Source organism: Chlorocebus sabaeus, chromosome 8 (assembly GCF_047675955.1).
Source record: "Chlorocebus sabaeus isolate Y175 chromosome 8, mChlSab1.0.hap1, whole genome shotgun sequence".
In the NCBI taxonomy this organism is placed as follows: Eukaryota; Metazoa; Chordata; class Mammalia; order Primates; family Cercopithecidae; genus Chlorocebus; species Chlorocebus sabaeus.
The window spans coordinates 74,339,213-74,359,137 of record NC_132911.1 but is presented as its reverse complement, the minus strand read 5'-3'; the positions used below and the strand labels follow the sequence as shown (position 1 = coordinate 74,359,137).

Sequence of the window (19,925 nt, the reverse complement as noted above, 5' to 3'; positions counted from 1 at the left end):
TTTCCCAGCAGCACAATCAGCTTTCTTTCGTTCTTTTTCTTCTTTCTTTCGTTTCTTTTCTTCTTTCTTTCCTCTCTCCCTCCTGTTCTTTCCCTTTCTTTCTTTCTTTCTTTGTTCTTATTATAAACTCACAAAAGTCTGATGTGTTAATGAAAGGGAATTTGGAAAATACAAAAATTAAATTACACCCATAGTGCCTATTGAAATACTTTAATTGCTAATATTTTGATAACTTTTCTGTTTTAAATTAATTTTTAGTTCTTTAATTTTCTGTTTAATTTTTCTTTTTCCAAATTCACCATCAGTTTAGATTATTTTATTAACATTTATAGTCTATTAAATTCAAATAACAGTTTATGTTTATTAAATAAGCCCTTACTATATGCCAGCTGCTCTTCTGTGCCCTTTACATTTCATGCTATCAGCAAGCCTATAAAGGTATGTATTATTGCTCCAGTTTTACAAATGAAGAAGCAAAGCTCCAAAGAGGTTAATAACTTGCCCCGGGTCAAATAACTAATATATGTGGTGTTCCAGGGATTTCCAACCAGAGTTGACACCAGACAATGTCATCTAAGCCACAACATTGTACAGCTTTTCATATGATTAATGGTTGCATATTAAAGAAATTATATTATGAATCTTAGAGATCTGTTAGAAAGCTCTCAGATAACACCCATCTGAGAAGACTTTGCTGGCCACCTATGTAAAATAGTATCCCTCACCCCATCTACATTATGCTCTATCCTAATCTTCCTGCCTTGTTTTTCTTTCTTTTTTTTTTTTTTTTTTGAGATGGAGTCTTGCTCTGTCACCCAGGCTGGAGTACGATGACACGATCCCAGCTCACTGTAACCTCTGCCTTGTGGGTTCAAGCGATTCTCCTGCCTCAGCCTCCTGAGTAGCTGGGATTACACGCACGCGCCAACACGCCCGGCTAATTTTTGTATTTTTTAGTAGAGGCAGGTTTCACCATGCTGGTCATGTTGGTCTCGAACTCCTGACTTCATGATCCTCCTGCTCTGGCCTCCAAAAATGCTGGGATTGCAGGCGTAAGCCACTGTGCCCGGCCCTACCTTGTTTTTCTTTATATCTCTAATCACTATCTGATGTGGTAAATATTTTTGTTTTACTATTCCCCACCGTCTCCCTACTTTCCTATTAGAATGTAAGAGTCACTGACTTGGTCTGTTTTGTTTATTGCTATATTCTCCAATAACTAGAACCTTGCTTGGCGCATAATAGGTATTCACTAATATTTGTTGAATGATTGAATGACCTCTACCCTCAGTTTGGGTTTGTGTAAATTCTGATTTAAAAAAAAAAAAAAAAAAACCTCCTTTGGACTGATAGACTAGAATACCCCCAAGATCTGCATTCCCCCTTAATAAATCGTGGCCTGATGCTGCCATTGTCTGAGAGTCTCAGGATGATGGGCAACTTAAGTACATCCCACTCTGGACAGGAGAGGAGAGGGGTAGGGGAACAGAGGAGCGGGAGAACAGGGAGAAGTGGGGCGGGTGTGGGGCACTCTGCACCTAGCCATGATATTGTGTGCCTACCGAGAGCCAGATTCTTGTTTCCAGACAGTTTTTGCCAGTTGTACTTGTTATTATAATGACATAATTTAATTAAATATATGTAACTTATCGAGTGTGAGTTTGAAAAGATACATTTGTTTCTGGAAAACTGAGACTCAAAGTGAAATGAACAAACATTGCTGCCAAATGGGTGTATAGGACACATAACACATGTCTAATACACTGGGAAAAAAATCATACAAATCTGTACCTTATAAGCACTTTTAAGAAATCTAAGTGTCTATAAGTTCTAGGTCTGTTTTAAATAAACAGAAATTGGAGAGTAGAGACTGGTTTTATTGTCCACTATTTATATGATAAATTATAGGTATGATTTTTGCAAGAAAAGCACTGTGAAACACCAATGGAGACTGAGAGTCAAAGTTACATTTGTGTTTAAAGTTAAAAGGAAATTATTAAAGTGGTATATATCATTTTTACAATTACCCTTCATAACTGACTTTTAAAATTAACCAGTTACCATTTCTGAAACAGAAGAAAGAAGGTTTTTACTGTTTTGAGTGAAACTGAGCATTCTTGGTATGCCAGATAAAATTTCTAGTTGGTGTCTTACTAACTTCATAATAAATTCAATAATAACAAAAATATTTACTTATCTTCGGGGAATAATTGTGCATGAGCTGAGCATGATATCTTTTCTGCGCTGGAATGTGAGCTGCAGGAGGACAGGGATTGTTAGCTGTTTTGTCATGAGTTTCTCTCCAGTGTCTGCAGCAGTGCCTGGAGCATTAGTTATTTATTGAATAAAGGGATACATGATTCTAACATACACACTGTTTAACAGAAAGAAGTGTTTTACATTTCACAGTGATACCGTTTTTAAGAAAAAGAAAAGGGCTTTCAAATTACGTAGTCACCGTTTACTAAGTTAAAATATACTGCTTCCTATAATATACACTAGTTTATAAATTTCTCTCTTCAGTGAAAGTATCAAAGTATAGGAACCTTTAATGCCCACATTACAGTGGTTAAGAATTGAGGAACTGTTTGGATTCATGAGCTCCAAGATTTCCTGTGTGGCCTTTTTCAAGTTACTTTATTTCTCTTGTACCTCAATTTCCTCATCTATACAATGGTGATAATCAGGCTGTTACAGGAACTGAAGGAGTGCATACAGGTAAAGTACGTAGAAAATGCCAACCAATGTAGAAACACTCCAGAGATGATGGTTATTATCATTACACCTGTGATCTGTGTGACTTAGGCAAATTACTGGAAACAGGTTAGAGAGGTTATATAATCTATAAGATGTATATATACATATCAAATTGTGGTTTTTAAGCAAGGAAATATGTGCAAAGTAACCTAACTCATAATAAGTCTTCGATAAATGTTAGCAAAAAACCTAAACAACATATTATGCTATGAGAGAGAACTCTCATTTATTTAAGAACTTTTGACAACTCAAATGATTAAAAAAACACTATTTGTATAGGTACAGACTGTCTTGCCCTTGCCAGTTAACTTTCTCATGAATTGGAAAGTCATTTTTTAAATCTCATAACAAAATTTAAAATGGGTTTCAGAATAAAGAAAGATAATTGAATTTTAGTCTGGACAAGTTATGAAACTCAAGCACAAGCACTACATTGTAGTCCTTGGTTTGATGACTTCTTTCCAGAATGCTAAGCCTTTGGTGAAAACTGGTTTTCAGAATAATAAAAAGACACTGAGTACACTCTTCTTGAAGGGGAGAGAAAACGCTTACATTATGCAAGGAATGCAGCTTCTTCCCGCGATGTTTTCTCATCTGAGGCCTTATTAAAACCTAGTCTTGCTATTCCTGGCCATATTCGCACCAGCTGATGTCGATATATAAGCAGTCCAGTGACAGGCTATGTTAAGGAACTTGGCCTATGAGAATTCAGAAAGTAGAAACCATCATATGCCACTGATGTCAGACTAGACATTTTCCCCCATGTTGGTAATGATAGTTTAGAACAGCTCCCTGCTACTTATGTATTCTGCCCTGAATTTTGCTAAGATAAGACTTTTAAGGAGGTTTTCCCCTTTAGGAGAGATGCAGATGATGGATATGTTACAGCAAAATATTTGTGTAACCAGTGAACATGAATGTAGCCATTTATTTGATTATTGCAGCATGTGTTAAAGAACTGCTGCTGCCCGTTTGCAGCCTAATGTGTTTATTACAGTCTTCCCAATGGCATCTTGAAGTGTCTTTCAGCTAAAAAATTCATGAGTATTATTGGCTTTCAGTCAGAAAATGGAATATGTCTTCAGTTACTATCTAATATACCACTTTAAGGCCATTATACAAAAGTAATCTAAGAGCAGACGATACTGAGAGGAAGAAATTTTTAGCTTAAACATTTGTTTATACACTGTTATTACTGTTGCTGTACTAAGACACAGCATAAGAGAAGGTAGGTGCTAAAACCATTTTACCTAGAGACTAGTTGTAGTTGTAGGATATGTTGCTCTCTTTAATCCTCTACCTAATGATAAATGGCTAGTGTTTTAGTATTGAAAAATCATATCCTAATAATAGTGGTTTGTGTCTATCTTACTGTTATTTTAAAAAGGCAAATGTACAGTAAACTGATCTAAACTAGTAAAGTTGAAAACTTATTTGAAAACAAATTTTAGATTTTTCTGGATTTATTTGAAGTAAGTCCTCTAAATCTTGGTAACTTAACTGTTGTTACTATATGAATTAATGTAAAGTTTTTTGAGTCTGTACATTAATCTGTAGATACAGATTATAGTATGTGAGGCAGATTAAAATTTTACTGTATGAAAACCAAGAAGCACTACAGTGTTATGTAAAGATGAAATTAAAGGAGACCTTATGATCTAGTAAAAAAGAATAATGACACTTGGGTGGAAACAATACATAATTTTACTAAGTAAAAATTTTAAAAATATTGTGTCATGTCCTCTATCACTGTTAAATGCATTACTAGTTTGCCAATGGGGAGCAAAGTTTGATTTTCTATGTGCTGTCATCCTAGCATTTAGTAAATCCACATAGTTCTACTTCTGTTTTATTTGTCTGTGTGATGATTCTTTGTATGAATCAACAGTGTATCCCTGAGTAGTCTGTATATTTCCTGCATAGAATATTTATTCAACTCTTGCCAGAAGTTGGGATCTTGCCAAAATAATATCTGCTTTGGGTAATTTCGACCAATTAACCCTATTTGAAAAGAGATCTTTCCCCTCCTCTAGCAATTGGATGTCTTCTGTATCATCTTACTGACTTCCCAAGTTTGGCTTACTTTCTGTTCTACCTTTCTCAGGCATCTACAGCCAAGGAGCACATTTTGTTTATTGAAGCATTAGATACTATGTTTTTTAGACTTATCAGAGCCTGGCCCAGAAATCTTGCTTTTATGCTTATAAGGGGATCGCTCTTGGAACACAGTATACTTTGAAGGAAAAACTGTTGCCAGTTTAGAATGAGCAAATGTTTTCATTTGTGGGAAAGCAATAGTGGATACAGCTTTAGCTATTGAGGTGGAATTCTGAGAAACAGTGGGCTCTAAAAGATTGTCCTTTTGTTGTTTAGTTTAATAGAAATGGAAAGGTAATTAAGTGAGGTTTTATATATACTTTTAATATTGCTTGAGCATTTCTTGGTTTTAAAAGTTTATAAAAGATTAGATTACATGTTACACAATTTCATATGTCTATTAAGTCTCTCTCTAAGTCTTTCTGTTCTCATAACGAGAGCTAGATGATTTATCAGGCGGGTCCTCTTCAGGTAGACATTCATGAGAAGTTTTCCAGTAGCTCTTTCTATGTCGTTTCTAACTTGGGGAATTTCAGAGAGGGCGTAACTTTAAGAACAGTTATTGGAGCTAGCAGTTGGGATAGATGTTTGATCACTTTATTATGTTTGGTGTTCAGCAGCAGTAGTATCCTTATTCTTTAACTGAATATGTTCTGTATATAATGCATCTGGCAGTTTTACAAGCCTTGTTTGGAAGATAGCCTGTCCTGATAAAAGATAAAATGCATATTATCGTTTACATAAATTATGGATGATTAACAAGCTTTAATGGTATGAGACTGTGTTGAGAGCAAAGCTTTGTTAACTTGTAAGTTATATTGGTGGATCCCGTGAAAGAGTACATTTTTGAGTTGTGTTGAGGTTTAACATTTTATTTTGCTTTCTGTCATTATACTAAGGATTCAGCTGGTTTTGTTCACCCCTCCCAGAATATTGTTACTTTTTAGAGATAAAAGTTACTAATCATAAGGCTGTAACTCTTCCCTACTGTCTAGCTCATCCAAGTTGATATCAAGGGATGTAAGGGAGGATGTATGGTCACTGTGAAAGCAGGGCTATTGTGTTGTTACAGATAACAAGAATGGATGATTTGAAACTTTTTTTCAGCCTTGTCCTTTTACAACCCCCAACATCTGGTAGAAACTGGTTTGCTCTCAATGACTGTAATTACCATCAAATACAGCCTGAGAGTTTACTTGTGTCATTTTCAGTTTTTGTGATTTACATTAAACAGTTTCAGCATTGAGAGTGAGATGCTTAAGAATTTTAATTTCATGTGAGTGTGCAGCAATTATAAGAAACTATTAATTTAGGGCTGGTTACCAAATGAAATTTTAGAACCTTCAGTGTTGCCCTTTAGTATTTTCCGTCTCCTGCCTTTACTCTGGAAATGAATTTTTTAACTTCAATCTACAAAAGTGCATCAAAATTCCTCTGTCCGTATCGTTTATTTTAGATATTTCTCTATGAGTGAATATACACTAGAATGTACATTTATATAGAAAAAGTAATTTATATAACCTAGAAGAAAGTCATTTTTATAACTTATGTATCTCTCTCTGGTTTTTATTTGCATCACTTCTGCGTTGCCCAGTATTTTGAGTGGGGGAGAAATGAACTTACCTGGCCCCACCTCTTGTTCCAGTGTGAAATACTGACACTTGCTGCCAGCCCAGCCTCCTCACACAGGGCATCAGAAACACAGACAGTCCTCTGGGTTAGAGCACCTCATTCATGAGGTTCTCTATTATTTATTTGACTCTCCCACTAAAACGCAGGGCATAAATTTATGTGTCTGCTCTAGGACTGCAGCTGCCTGTCACCCCCCGTCCTCCTGCTCCCTTTCCTGTGTCAGTGTTACATTCTCTCCCCGGTTTTGGTCTCAGGTCTGTCTCCTTTTTGTTTTTATGAGTGATTTGCAATGATTTAGACAGGGCACCCCTGCGTGTTGGCACTTCCTGGAGGTTACCAGGAGGCAGCCATCCTTCCTTGGCTTGGCCAGGCATTCCCGCCTCCACCTCACTTTTCCCTTGGTGGTGGAAAGGTTGGTAGGGGGTGTGTACTGGGGCACATAGCCCAGGAATATTGCTCTGAGAAGAGGATATGTGCATTAGACACAAAAATATAAGGAAGCAATTATGTTCATCAACCCGAAAGTTGCAGATTTTGAGGAAATGTGTTTAAGATACCACTACATAATAAAAGGGAAAACTTGGCATTTAAATAACTTACTTCAAGAGTAAATTATATTTTCATTCTACAAATAGAGTGGTTTTTAAGCCAACCTTGAGTAGGTACAAGCAAATTATAAACAGTCTGCTCAAATGATTTTACTATACTTAGACTAGAAAATGGCTCCTTATCTCCCTCCCTCTGGTCCCTGTGTCCCAGTGCTGTCCCTCATGTGTTGCAGTTTTTCGTGTATGTATTTCGGAATATTCACAGGTAAATGATGCAGATAATGTTAAATCATCCTCAAACTGGGTGTATATGACTTTAGGTAAAACAGTCATTTCCTTTAATTGTCTATTGAAAGCTTTCTGATCTTTCTGATAATACTATACTTTTTAGCAATACTTTTGGGGGAGGGAATAGCCATTTTAACAGCAAAACTTGCCACCTATACCTACTGTATAGGGTATTTTGCTATGTTGTATATTGAAGGCTATATTTTAATGATAGAAACTTTCTTAAGTTTGTATGACTTCTAGAAAGCTGCTTTGAGAGTGAAAATCTGGGTCATTTGTTGAACGCTTACTTAGACTGGATGTGTAATATTTTTTCTTACATCTCATGATTGAAACCATGAGAATTGTGGTTCAGAGAGAAGTACTGAAAGTGAATGTCTATAAGGTATCATTTGAGAAGGATTCTGGAATTTAGGGTTTTGTTTTTGTTATAGAGATGGGACCTTGCTGTGTTGCTCAGGCTGGTCTCCAACTCCTGGTCTCAAGTGAGCCTCACATAGCTAAAAGTGGTGAAGCTTGGACATGAATACTGGCCCTTAACTTCTCTGCTATCCTGCCTCTCATAGTCTGCTTCTTTCATAGTAGATAAATACAGGTTATACTTATTATCAGGCCAAAATTGTGACCACAGTGTGGGACATAGGGACTTGGTTGCATTGCTCCAACCAGCAAGAAGCTTGGGTGTCAGCTTTGAGAATTATTCCCTTCTGTGTTACCTCTTAAATCAACTGTGTACCATTGGTGCAGCCTCCCTAAATGGATACAATATTTCTTCATTCTGCTTACATATGACTCTTTAAAAAAAAAACTAACTCCACTGCGCTGTTGTATCAGAAGTGGCCAGAAGAAATTAGTGTAGTACAGCTGAGACTGGGCAGCCCAGATTACAGGGAAGAAGCGGCCTAGCGGTTTGACTGGTATGCATTATGTTCCTTAGCCCTTCTTGCGCTTTGTCCTTACTCTTGATTGTCCTCTGTCATCTTCCTTAAGTTCTCTGTCTTCTAGTGCACTTGGCCTTCCCTTTGAATTTTTTTTTTTTTTCTATCCAGAAAAGAAAAGAAGCCACTACAAAAAGTAAAGGAGGGCAAAGGCGATTTAGAAGTCTGGGGGCCAGAAGGAAGGGGAAATAGCATAGAATAGGAGCTCTAGGAAAGACTTTAAATGCAGATTTCAACTTGTCCTGCTGCATTGTTTTTTCTTTTGGTAAGCAGTTATTGAACACCTTGAGTAGCAGTCTTTTATGGTTTCCTCACAGTCTTTGTAAGTCTCTTTGTTCAGCTCTTTTAGTACTTAAACCTCTGTCACTGGCTTGTTCTGCTTTCCTAAATAGTATTTTGATTGTGTTAGTGATGACGAGCACACTGATTTTCTTATATTTTTTTTATTTTCTTACCGAGAGGAATTCAGCAAGCAGGAGCTGATCATGGTCCTTCCCACTTGGGGTCAGTAAAGTTCACCTGACTTTCGGGGCATATCTTAAGACCTTTGGCGATAGCAGCCAGAACCAACTGAGGGAAGGAAAGTTTGGAGGCTGCAGGATGTGAGAGAGGAAGCAACCATGCTATGTGCAGGGAGGCGAGCTGCCACGGAGAGAGGGCACTGAGGGAGGAGCAACCAGGCAGCTACTGCAGGAGAGCCGGGCACAGGAGCTTCTCGAGGGGCCAGTAAGATCCCCCACTAGGGGGCTTTGATTAAGAGGCCTTGTGCAGGAACTCAGGGCTACAGGGGTGTCAGATCTACCTAGTTAAATTTGAAAACCTTCAATTTCGTGTCCTGGCATTGGCTCTTCCCTGGGCTCTCTGTCATGGGTGAGCTATTGCAGCACAGACTTCACATTGGCTAACCCAAAACAGAGACTGGGAGGAGCCCCTTACAACACCTGTAGTTTCCACATGGTGCAAGATCACTCTTGAAACTGGAGGCTGGCAGCCCAAACCCAGAGCTGGTAGATTGTAGTTCATAGTGCTGTTGAAATACAACTCCTGTTTAAAGAGTTTGGGCCCAATGAGGTAGGCTTGTTTGTTTCTTAAATGTTAACCTTTACATTTGCTTAATCTTAAAAGATTTTTTAAAAGAGACAGCTTGTATATTAGAAATTATACATGCACATAAAACAATGTGTTAATTACTGGTGTCAAATTTCTGATTGGAGTCGAAGTTCTTTTATTGTTGGTAAAATGATCAGACACTTCATCATCAGCTCTCTTCATTTTTTTCTTCCTCTTCTCTGTTTTCTGTTTTAGTTGCTGATATGTGTTCAAGATGAGTGGGATGGGAGAAAATACCTCTGACCCCTCCAGGGCAGAGACAAGAAAGCGCAAGGAATGTCCTGACCAACTTGGACCCAGGTTAGATTCTTGCTGAGAAAAGGAATCAGTATTGTCTATTAAAGCCACAGGAGTGCTTCTTTGTTATTTTAGCATTGATTTTACTCGATTCAAATATTGTGTTGGTTTTTCTCTTTAACAATTAAATCTTTGAATATATACTTACTTACATTTTGAATATGCAAATCAGTTACAGATTGTATTCTTTACAAAAAGAGGAAAGCTGTAAACTTCTGATATCTTTTGACTCTATAAATTGACTAGAGTCAATTTATTTAATAATTCTGAGTTTTTCACACCTTTTCTGTTAGATTACACAGCATTATAACAAGAAGATCCTATAGTAAAAAGATGTGCTGTTAATATTATAATGGGTTTTATTTTTTGTTGTTTTATTTTTAATGACATAAAATGTTAAACCCATGTACTTCTGAGTTGAGAACAAAGAATGTGACTCTTTAGTGAATAAAACAAACAATTTTAAAGCAAATTTCATCTCATATATTATGGGTGTAAGTGTGAATTGCTATAATGCCCATGTAGGGTAGTTTGGCACTATCAAAATTATAAATGCATATCCTGTTTGAACTAGCCATTCCACTTTTAGGAACTTTCCTATTACATACTTTCATACTTGCAAAATGATGTGTATATGAGGTTACTCAAATTGCAAAAGATTCGGAAAAACCTAAATGTCTATTAAACAGTGTGGTACATCTAGAACCTGGAACACAGGGCAGCTGGGATAAAGATGAGGACACTCTTATGGGTTAATATGAAAAAAAAATCTCTTAAAAATATTGTTACAGATGAAAAGCAAGGTTTAGAAAATGTTTATAGAATACTACCATTAGTATAAACAAGGAAGAAAAAAATAATCTGTATTGTTTTAGGATAATCAAGAAACAGTAATTGTTGCTACCTGTTTCGGTGGATGAGAACAAGGCAAATAATTCTCATCAAAAGTAGAAGAGAGACTTTTCACTTTTTCGATGTTTTAAATCATGTAAATAATTTTAAGAATTAAATAAAAACAACACCTTCTACCTAATGGACAATAAAAACATCAGACATGAAATAGTAGGGAAGAGGGCTAGGAAAAGTCATCAAGAGAGGCAGAGCAGGAGAAAGGGCAAAACACCAATATTTTATATTCCCTTTTCCCCTTCTACTTGCCAAGCAAAACATCAAGCCCATTAAATCTCCACTCTCCACATCCCAGCTCCCAGCTCCTCTAGGTTCCCTAGTACTTGCTGGTAAACCACAAACTTCTGTCTGTCAAACTGCCTTTAATAGTCAGGACCCTACCTGGGGAGGCAGTGGGAGAAAATGGGAACTGTTCCAGCTGTGGGCTATAGTGGCAGGTCTCTGAGCCCTCCCTCTGGGGTGCTGAGGGGTCTTTTGAACACAACTCCCCTTTCTCACCTATTTGTCATTTATTTCTTACCTTGTATGAGGGTGGGAGGGCATGAGTGGAGGGGGCCAGAATGGGAACTGGGCTATTCTAAGTATTCCAGCCACTCTTTCCCTTTTGCTGTAAGAACGGAAGCTACAGGTAAAAATGAGACTTAGTAAAAAACACAAATTCTGAATTACTGTGCCAGTAATTCGTGGGGTGATCCTGGACAAATTGTGTAAACACTATAAAATAGAGACATTGTATTATATTATGTATTACTTCATGAAAATCAAAGATATTTAGAGATGAATATATGAAAGTCTATTGTGAATCCAGAAATTTTTAAATTAATATTATATACAAATAATTATATATAAAAATACAGAAAGCTGCTACATTAAGCAACTTGCTTTTCTTCCTTGTTGTACTGTTTGAATGTCATTTAATGGGCCCCCCTTTGCACTTGAGAAAATAATTGTATGCTGTTATTATGAAAAGGAACTTTTGAGTTCACTATTTTGTCACATTCTAATGAGAAGATTTTGCCTCTTTCGATATTTTTCCATTCCATTAACTTTTTAAACTTTAGTTGAAATTGGATTGTTTGTTTATATTTTGCATGTCATTCAGCTTGGACAGTTAACATATTTCCTGGCTCAGTTTCGCTTTTGTTTCTAGCTGTGTTGTGACTTTTTGCATTACCTAAAAAGGCTGTTTGGTTTGCTTACTAACATTCTGAAGAAGTCTATAAAATTATAAATATCTGGTTTTATTTTTTATGTTTTACCAAAAATTATTGAAATTTATTCCTATTATAACTGGATTAACTTCTCTCCTTTTACTAATCTTAAATAAAATTTAAAATATAACCTCCTTTACCTTTTTGAAACATTATTTTATTTGTCAATTAATTTGATGCCCACTTGTTTCAAGTACTGCACTAAGCACAGTGGTGAGCACAGTCTTGGTCACCGTGAAGCGGACAGTCCAGTGGGAGATGCCAAACACATTGAACAGATAGTTTCATTACAAACTGGGCTTAGGTTGATTTTTTTTTTTAAAACATGGAACACTTTTGGAAAATTGTCCCCCCCAAGGTATTTCTGCGTTGATATAGGTAACTTTTGTTTGCTATCTTTGTATTAAACTTGTTTAACACATTCATTTTTTTCACAATAGCTCTTTTTCAAATACATCATAAAAAAATGTGTTTCTTCTTTTAAGCCCCAAAAGGAACACTGAAAAACGTAATCGTGAACAGGAAAATAAATATATAGAAGAACTTGCAGAGCTGATTTTTGCAAATTTTAATGATATAGACAACTTTAACTTCAAACCTGACAAATGTGCAATCTTAAAAGAAACTGTGAAGCAAATTCGTCAGATCAAAGAACAAGGTAAGAGGACTGAATTAGTATTTTGAAGAGTTGAATTGGTTTCTGTTTTTCCCTGTGTGAGAAGTCCCTTCAGAGTCCCTTTAATCCATTTCTTGTGCTTAAATTATTGATGAGGAAATGATGTCACAGTGTAAGATGAATGCAAGTATCACTTGCAGTGGTTTATAAATAGGCTTTGTATAAAATTCAGCTATTCCCTAAAGACAGAGGAGACTGAGGTGAGTCAGGGTGATGGAACTTTTCATCTAGTAAACTCAATTAGGTGCCCACAATTCTTCACCCCACACCGTGGCATTTTCAAGGCATACACAGCAAGTGACCGTCAAAAGTTGCAAGTAGGAGCCAGTTTGAGATGCAAACCAGAAGTAAGGAAGTGAAGCACCTCCTGTTTCAGCTAGTCAGCATATTTGATTAGTCTGAGCCTCAACTGGCCACGCCACTAGATTAGAATTTCATATCCTGAATGACAAGAGATTTGAAAGGCTCTAACCTCCAGTAAGAAATCCATCTGTGAATTCAAAACACAGAACGTGACAGTTCTCTTCCTGTGGTTTTCTTTTTTTCTGAGATCATTTTATGATTCTTTTCTTTGATATTTTTGCCTACAGAAAAATATTAAGAAAATAATGTTTTTAAGAACACATTTGACTTTGTGGTGCCAAAAATAAATCTTTATGCGGCATGTATGAACAATATCTTGGTGCCCAGGGCCAATATATGCTCTTCAAGTATCTGCATACTGCTTTCCTTCAGGCCTGGGGAGATTATTATCTTTTGTAATCTGGTGTTTTTTTGAGACAGAGTCTCACTCTGTCGCCCAGGCTAGAGTGCAGTGGTGTGATCCTCAACTCACTGCAACCTCTGCCTCCTAGGTTCAAGCGATTCTCCTGCCTCAGCCTCCCGAGAAGCTGGGATTACAGGTGCCTGCCACCATGCCCCGCTAATTTTTTAGTATTTTTAGTAAAAACAGGGTTTCACCATGTTTGCCAGGCTGGCCTCGAACTCCTGACCTCAAGCAACCCTCCTGCCTTGGCCTCCCAAAGGGCTGGGATTACAGGCGTGAGCCACTGCGCCTGACCTGTAATCTGTTTTTGAGTGTATCCTCTTAAGAGTTCAAATTTTTAAAATCTGCCTTTTATATAATATTCAAAAAAGACATATTTTATTAAAATAATTTGTCTTTGTCTTTATAATACATGAGTCTGAAACTAACTGCTCTTATCTGTCACAAAATCCTAGCTACCTATTAGCATATTATCTTAGCGTTTTCCATTTTCATACATATATTGTTGAGCTAAATTCTGTATAAAACAGTTTTACAAGTATAGTTCTGTCTTCTAAAAACATAAAAATATACATATAGCATCCACAACACAGTTTCTAACACCAGCCTTCTCTGCAAATCAATCTTTATTTCCTGATTTCTCCATGACTTTTTTTTTTTTTTTTTTTTTTTTTTTGAGATGGAGTCTTGCTCTGTCGCCCAGGCTGGAGTGCAGTGGCGGGATCTCGGCTCACTGCAAGCTCCGCCTCCCGGGTTCACGCCATTCTCCTGCCATTTAACATCCAGTAGACCAGTGCCCATTTCAGTCCCCTTCATCACTCATCTTTCTTTTCCCTTTGGGGTTCACTAGTTATCAAAAACTCAGTTTAAACCTCAATTTTGTATCTTCATATTTTGGTTTCTGCAAAGGGATAAAATAATATTCCTAGAACTCTTAGGAGAAATAATTGGTTAAAGTTATTAACCAGTGCCTTGAAGTTACTGTGTTTCTAGTTGCTGGTATCATTACAGTAAAGAAGTCATTAAGCTTCTTGTTTTAGGTTTCTAAGGATTATGAATGATTCAGTTTTGAGAACACTGCATGTTTAGGTAGTACTTCTACATTTCAAAACAATTATATATATAAACCACAATGAAGGTCTTGCACAAGTTTTTAAAGTTTGCAAAACCTTGGTAATTCCCCCTTCAAACCATAAAACACGTTCAGATGTGTCATGCTGGGACTGCGCCATACCTTAACCATAGTTTTAATCATAAGGCTGCATACCACAACCACCCAAGAAGCAGCAATAAACACCCTGTCACGTCTTATTCTTCTAAGAATGTTCCTGCTAATTTGAAAAGCAGCGTGTTTTGTAAAGGGAAGCAAAACTTAAATGCTGAATGAAAATATGAAAAGCAGAAATGTACTTTTAAGTTCTCAACTACTCTGATATTTTCCAAATAGTCTTTGTTTAATAATTTGTTTTTTAAAAAGAGCAGAATTGAATCAGACAGGAACTAGGTATGAATCCTGGTCCATTTAGGAGCTTTTTGAACCTGGGCATATTATCTTATCTCTGAGACTCAGTTGCCTCATACAGAGTTTAGTGCTAACAACACCTAGGTCACATAGCTGTAGAAGATATTATGAACCATGTAAATTCAGTAAACACCTGTCATAGTAAACATTCAGTAGTTAGTTTTCATTCCTACTTAAGCAGAAAGGGGCCGTTTTTAAAATCTTTTCTTTTCTTTTCTTTTCTTTTGTTTTGAGATGGAGTCTCACTGTGTTGCCCAGGCTGGAATGCAGTGGCACGATCTCAGCTTACTGCAACCTCCACCTCCCGGGTTCAAGCAATTCTCCTGCCTCAGCCTCCCGAGTAGGGATTACAGGCATGCGCCACCACACCCGGCTAATTTTTGTATTTTTAGTAGAGATGGGGTTTCACCATGTTGGCCAGGCTGGTCTCAAACTCCTGACCTCATGATCCGCCCGCCTCGGCCTTCCAAAGTGCTGGGATTACAGGGGTGAGCCACTGTGCCCAGCCTGTCTGTAGGAAGTAAAAAATTTTTCTGGTGCCAGAAAATCTGTGCAGCCCTTGCGTACCACTCCATCAGCAGCTCTATTTGGACCAGTTTGAATTTTCTCAGCATCTGGCAGCCAGTAAGAATAACACGTAAGTCAGGCCAAAGCGTTTCTCTCTAACTCTGTGTCTTCCCCAACCCCAACTGATCCCCCGACCAATCAGCATAAATAAAATCCAACTACCATCTTTACACCATTATCCAGACTTAATTTGTATTTCAGTCATAGTTGTCAGCATGAATAAAATGCATTTGGGAGCCTAGGAGAACAGGCCTGTAGACACATGCAATAAACCTGCGTATTTATCCTAGAGAAGTTAAACTGGGTTGCATGAGGGGCTATACTAAAGAATACACAATGAGGAAAGCTGGGCTCATCTTTATGGGACCCTGCTCCAGTGTCAGAAGCTATGGCGTGTCAGCCAGGCATGGAGGGCTCTTTCCCTCAAGTCTGTGCTCTTGTCAGTTACTCCTCAACTTTTATATGCTTTATAAATAAAGGGAGAGAAGAAAAAGATTTTTAAATGGCCTAAAGGATGCAAATTTGGAGTGGAAATTACCAGCTAGTTAAATTAATAAGCATTCTGTTGTACGTGGCGCTTTATGAGACCCATGTTTCATAAATGCTAGCCCTCCAAGAGCATTAACTGTGGAATAGTGTAGAAACAGAGCAAGTACACACAAGAGTTTGATGCTAATAGTGTGACTGCCATCAAATAGAAAATTCCATACATGTTGGTGGGGTTTTTTTGGCCCACATTCATAATCCTTAGTTATTAGCTAAGTTAGTTACTTAGTAATTAAGTTAGATCTTCTGTTCGCTAAATAATCTTGGAGAATTTTTAATACTAACTAAGACTAAATAGTTTTTATTGTGTGTCAGGCAGTTTTTAAAGTGCTCAGATTTGATAACCTATTTAGTACTCAAAACAAACCATGGAATAGGTGCATTTTTTCCCCCTTGGCAGGAGTGGAACCTGAGACACAGAGTGGTTAAGTAGCCTGGCAAAGTCACACAGCCATTAAGCGAAGGAATAGGGCAGTCTGGGTCTGGAATCTGCACCGTCATCGCAGCTTTCTGATACTAAACTAGGATATTTCTTTATATTTGGTATGATGGTCATAAACGTTTAGAACTTCTGTCTTCTATAACTTAGAAACAGGAGTCATGGAAACAGATAGCAAATAACCATTTTTCCTAACTGGGAGGCTAATATTGCTTCTATTCCACAGAAAAATAGTAAGCACAGGCATATGTCAGAGATACCACAGGTTCAGTTCCAGACCCGCGCCATAAAGCGAATATAAAATAAAACAAGTGACATAAATTTTTTGGTTTCCCAGGGTGTATAAAGGTTATACTTCACTATACTGTAGTCTTTCAAGTGCACAACACTATTACTTCTTTAAAAAAGTAATATATCCTAATTTAAAAATACCTTAATGCTAAAAAGTGCTAACAAGCATATGAGCCTCATCAACAAGTTCTAATCTCTTGCCAGTAGGAGGGTCTTGCTTCAATGTTGATGGCTGCTGACCAGGGTGGGAATTGCTAAAGGCTGGGGTGGCTATGACGATTTTTAAAAATAAGATAATAATGAAATTTGCCACACTGATGGACTCTTACTTTCATGAAAGATTTCTCTGTACCATGCAATGCTGTTTGATGGCATTATACCCACAGTAGAACTTTCAAAATTGGAATCAGTCCTCTCAAACACTGTTCCTGCCTTATCAACTAAGTTTATGGAATATTCTAAATCCTTTGTTGTCATTTCAGCAGTGTTCACAGCATCTTTACCAGGAGTTGATTCCATCTCAAGAAACCATTTTCTTTGCTTGTCCACAAAAAGCAACTCCTCATTTGTTCAATTTTCATCATGATATTGCAGCAATTCAGTCACATCTCGGGCTTCACTTCTAATTCCAGTTCTCTTGTTATTTCCACTGCATCTAGAGTTACTTCCTCCACTGAAGTCAGGAATCCCTTCAAGTCATCCATGAGGGTTAGAATCAGCTTATTCTAAATTCCTGTTCATGTTGATCTTTTGACCTCCTCCCATGAGTCATGAATGTTCTTCGTGGCATCTAGAATGGTGATTCCTTTCCAGTATGTTTTTCTTTGTACTTTGCCCAGATATATCAGAAGAACCACTGTCTGTGGCAGTACACCTTGAAAAATGGCTACAGCATAGATACTGTGTTAGAAGACATGAAAACAAATATTTTTGGCCTTGTACGTCCTCATCACAGCTCTTGGGTGACTGGGTCCATTGCCAGTGAGCAGTAGTATTTTGAAAGGAATCTTTTTCTGAGCAGTACGTCTCAACAATGGGCTTAAAGTAGTCAGTAAACCATACTATAAACAAATGTGCTGACATTCAGGCTTTGTTATTTCAGAGCACAGGCAGAGTAGATTTAGCATCATTCTTACGAAGAACCCTAGGATTTTCAGAATGGGAAGTGAACATTTACTTCAACTTAAAGTCACCAGCTGCATCAGCTCCTTAACAGAAGAGTCAGTTTGTCCTTTCAAGCTTTGAAGTGAGGCATTGATTTCTCTCCTCTATGAAAGTCCTAGATGGCTGCTTCTTCCAATAGAAGGTTTTTTTGTCTACATTGAAAATCTATTGCTTAGTGTAACCACCTTCATTAATGCTCTTAGCCAGATCTTCTGGATAACTTGCTACAGCTTCTCCATCAGCACGTGCTGCTTCACCTTATATTTTTATGTTATGGAGAAAGAATTTTTCCTTAAACCTTATGAACTCGCCTTTGCTAGCTTTAAACTTAACTTTTCTTCTGCATCTTCTCATAAAATTGAAAAGAGTCAGGGCCTTGCTCTGGATTAGGCTCTCATTTAAGGGAATCTTGTGGCTGGCTTGATCTTCTGTCCAGACCACTGAAACTTTGTCCACACCACTGAAACTTTGTCCATATCAGCAAAAAGGCTATTTCACTTTCTTATTTTTATTTTATTTTAAGAGATGGGGTCTCACTGTGGGGCCCAGCCTGGTCTCAAACTCCTAAGCTCAAGAGATCCTCCCACTTGGCCTCCCAAAGTGCTGTGATTATAGGCCTGAGTCACCACACTTGGCTGTTTCATTTTTTTATCGTTGATGCATTCACTGAAGTAGCACTATTCATTTTCAATTACTTTTCTTTTCTTGTTGTTGTTGTTGTTGTTTTGAGGCAGAGTCAGGCTCTGTCACCTAGGCTGGAGCGCAGTGGTGCCATCTCAGTTCACTGCAACCTTCACCTCCCGGGCTCAAGCAATTCTTCTGCCTCGGCCCCCCAAGTAACTGGGATTACAGTGCCCACCACCATGCCTGGCTAATTTTTGTATTTTTACTAGAGACAGGGTTTCACCATGTTGGTCAGGCTGATTTCAAACTCCTAACCTAAGGTGATCTACCTGCCTTGGCCTCCCAGAGTGCTGGGATTACAGGTGTGAGCCACCGCACCCCACTGATACTGCAATTTTTAATGAAGATAAACTATTTTTCCACTGAACTACATATAATTCATTTTCGCACATTTTCATGTGGCTTAATGGCTTATATTGTTAATGAAATCCTTAAAATTAGTGAGCAGGGATGGAATTTCTATTCTCATTTCCTCCTAGGATCCCCTTATTTTATTTCTTAAGTACATGGAAGTTTTTTAACAGCTTTCAGATAAAGAAGATTTAAGTAATTCAATGTGTTCTGATGCTTTAGGATTTATGATGTGAGTTCTCACTTCAAGACCCAACCTGGCTCTCACACTCTAATAGAAAGTAGACATCCCTTGTTTTCTTGATCACCTTGTACTCATATGAAAAGAAATTAATTCTGTCATTGATGTATGACCCTAATCATACATCAATACTGTATGTATTGCTTTCATCCAAGAGTAAATATTATTCAATAAATTTTTTATTGAGTATATACTATATATAAAGCATATGGTTATTTGCCAGGGGAAATCCAGCAATCAATAAGTACATGATTCTTTTTCTTGGAGCTTTCACTCATTCGGGGGAAAATCAGCTTTCAGACAACTAGCTATGGAACTGTAGGGGACAATGGAAAGGAATGTGATTATTAAGCTGGCACAGGCTTTTAGGAGTACAATAAACTTGAACTGGGTCTTGCTGTAAAAGTAAGATTTTAATAGGTAAAAAAGTAGGGGCTGGCATGAGGAGAGGCACTCTACACAGAAAATAGAGGAGCCTGAGTGCTCAGTGACTTGCGGGGTATGCCCGGTCAGACTGTAGAATAAGATGTATGGAAGCACTTGGTTGGATTTGAGGCTGTAAAGGGCAGGTCAGAGCTAGATAAGAGAGTAGTAAGCCCAGTACAGTAAGCAATATTGGAATTTGGAGAAAGTAACATTAAATGAGAGACCTCTAACTATCTTCAGCAGAGTTAGCTTGAAGTCATCTACCATTATATCTAGACTCTAGAGATACTCTATACTTGGAATGGGAGGTATTTGGATTTTTTTAAATTCTAAATCTAGAGGGGGAGAGGTGCATAACTAATAAAACAACAAGAAAAAATGAAGTTAAAACATGCTAGAAAACTATAAAATTTCTCATTCATCTATAAGAAGGAATAAATGTTGTTTTATAAATAAGCTTTCATT

General features: G+C 37.5%; 1 protein-coding gene across 11 annotated transcripts in view; it reads left to right on the top strand.

Annotated features, from left to right (window-relative positions):
• NCOA2 (nuclear receptor coactivator 2) overlaps positions 1–19,925 on the top strand; it is a 302,340-nt gene that overhangs the window by 187,259 nt on the left and 95,156 nt on the right. For all 11 annotated transcript variants that reach the window (XM_038000414.2, XM_008000837.3, XM_038000411.2 and 8 more), the window contains 2 exons: positions 9,566–9,670; positions 12,273–12,445. In XM_038000414.2, the coding sequence (XP_037856342.1) occupies positions 9,585–9,670; positions 12,273–12,445 (259 nt within the window). In that variant the 5' untranslated portion in view covers positions 9,566–9,584. The remainder of the gene's footprint in view (positions 1–9,565; positions 9,671–12,272; positions 12,446–19,925) is intronic.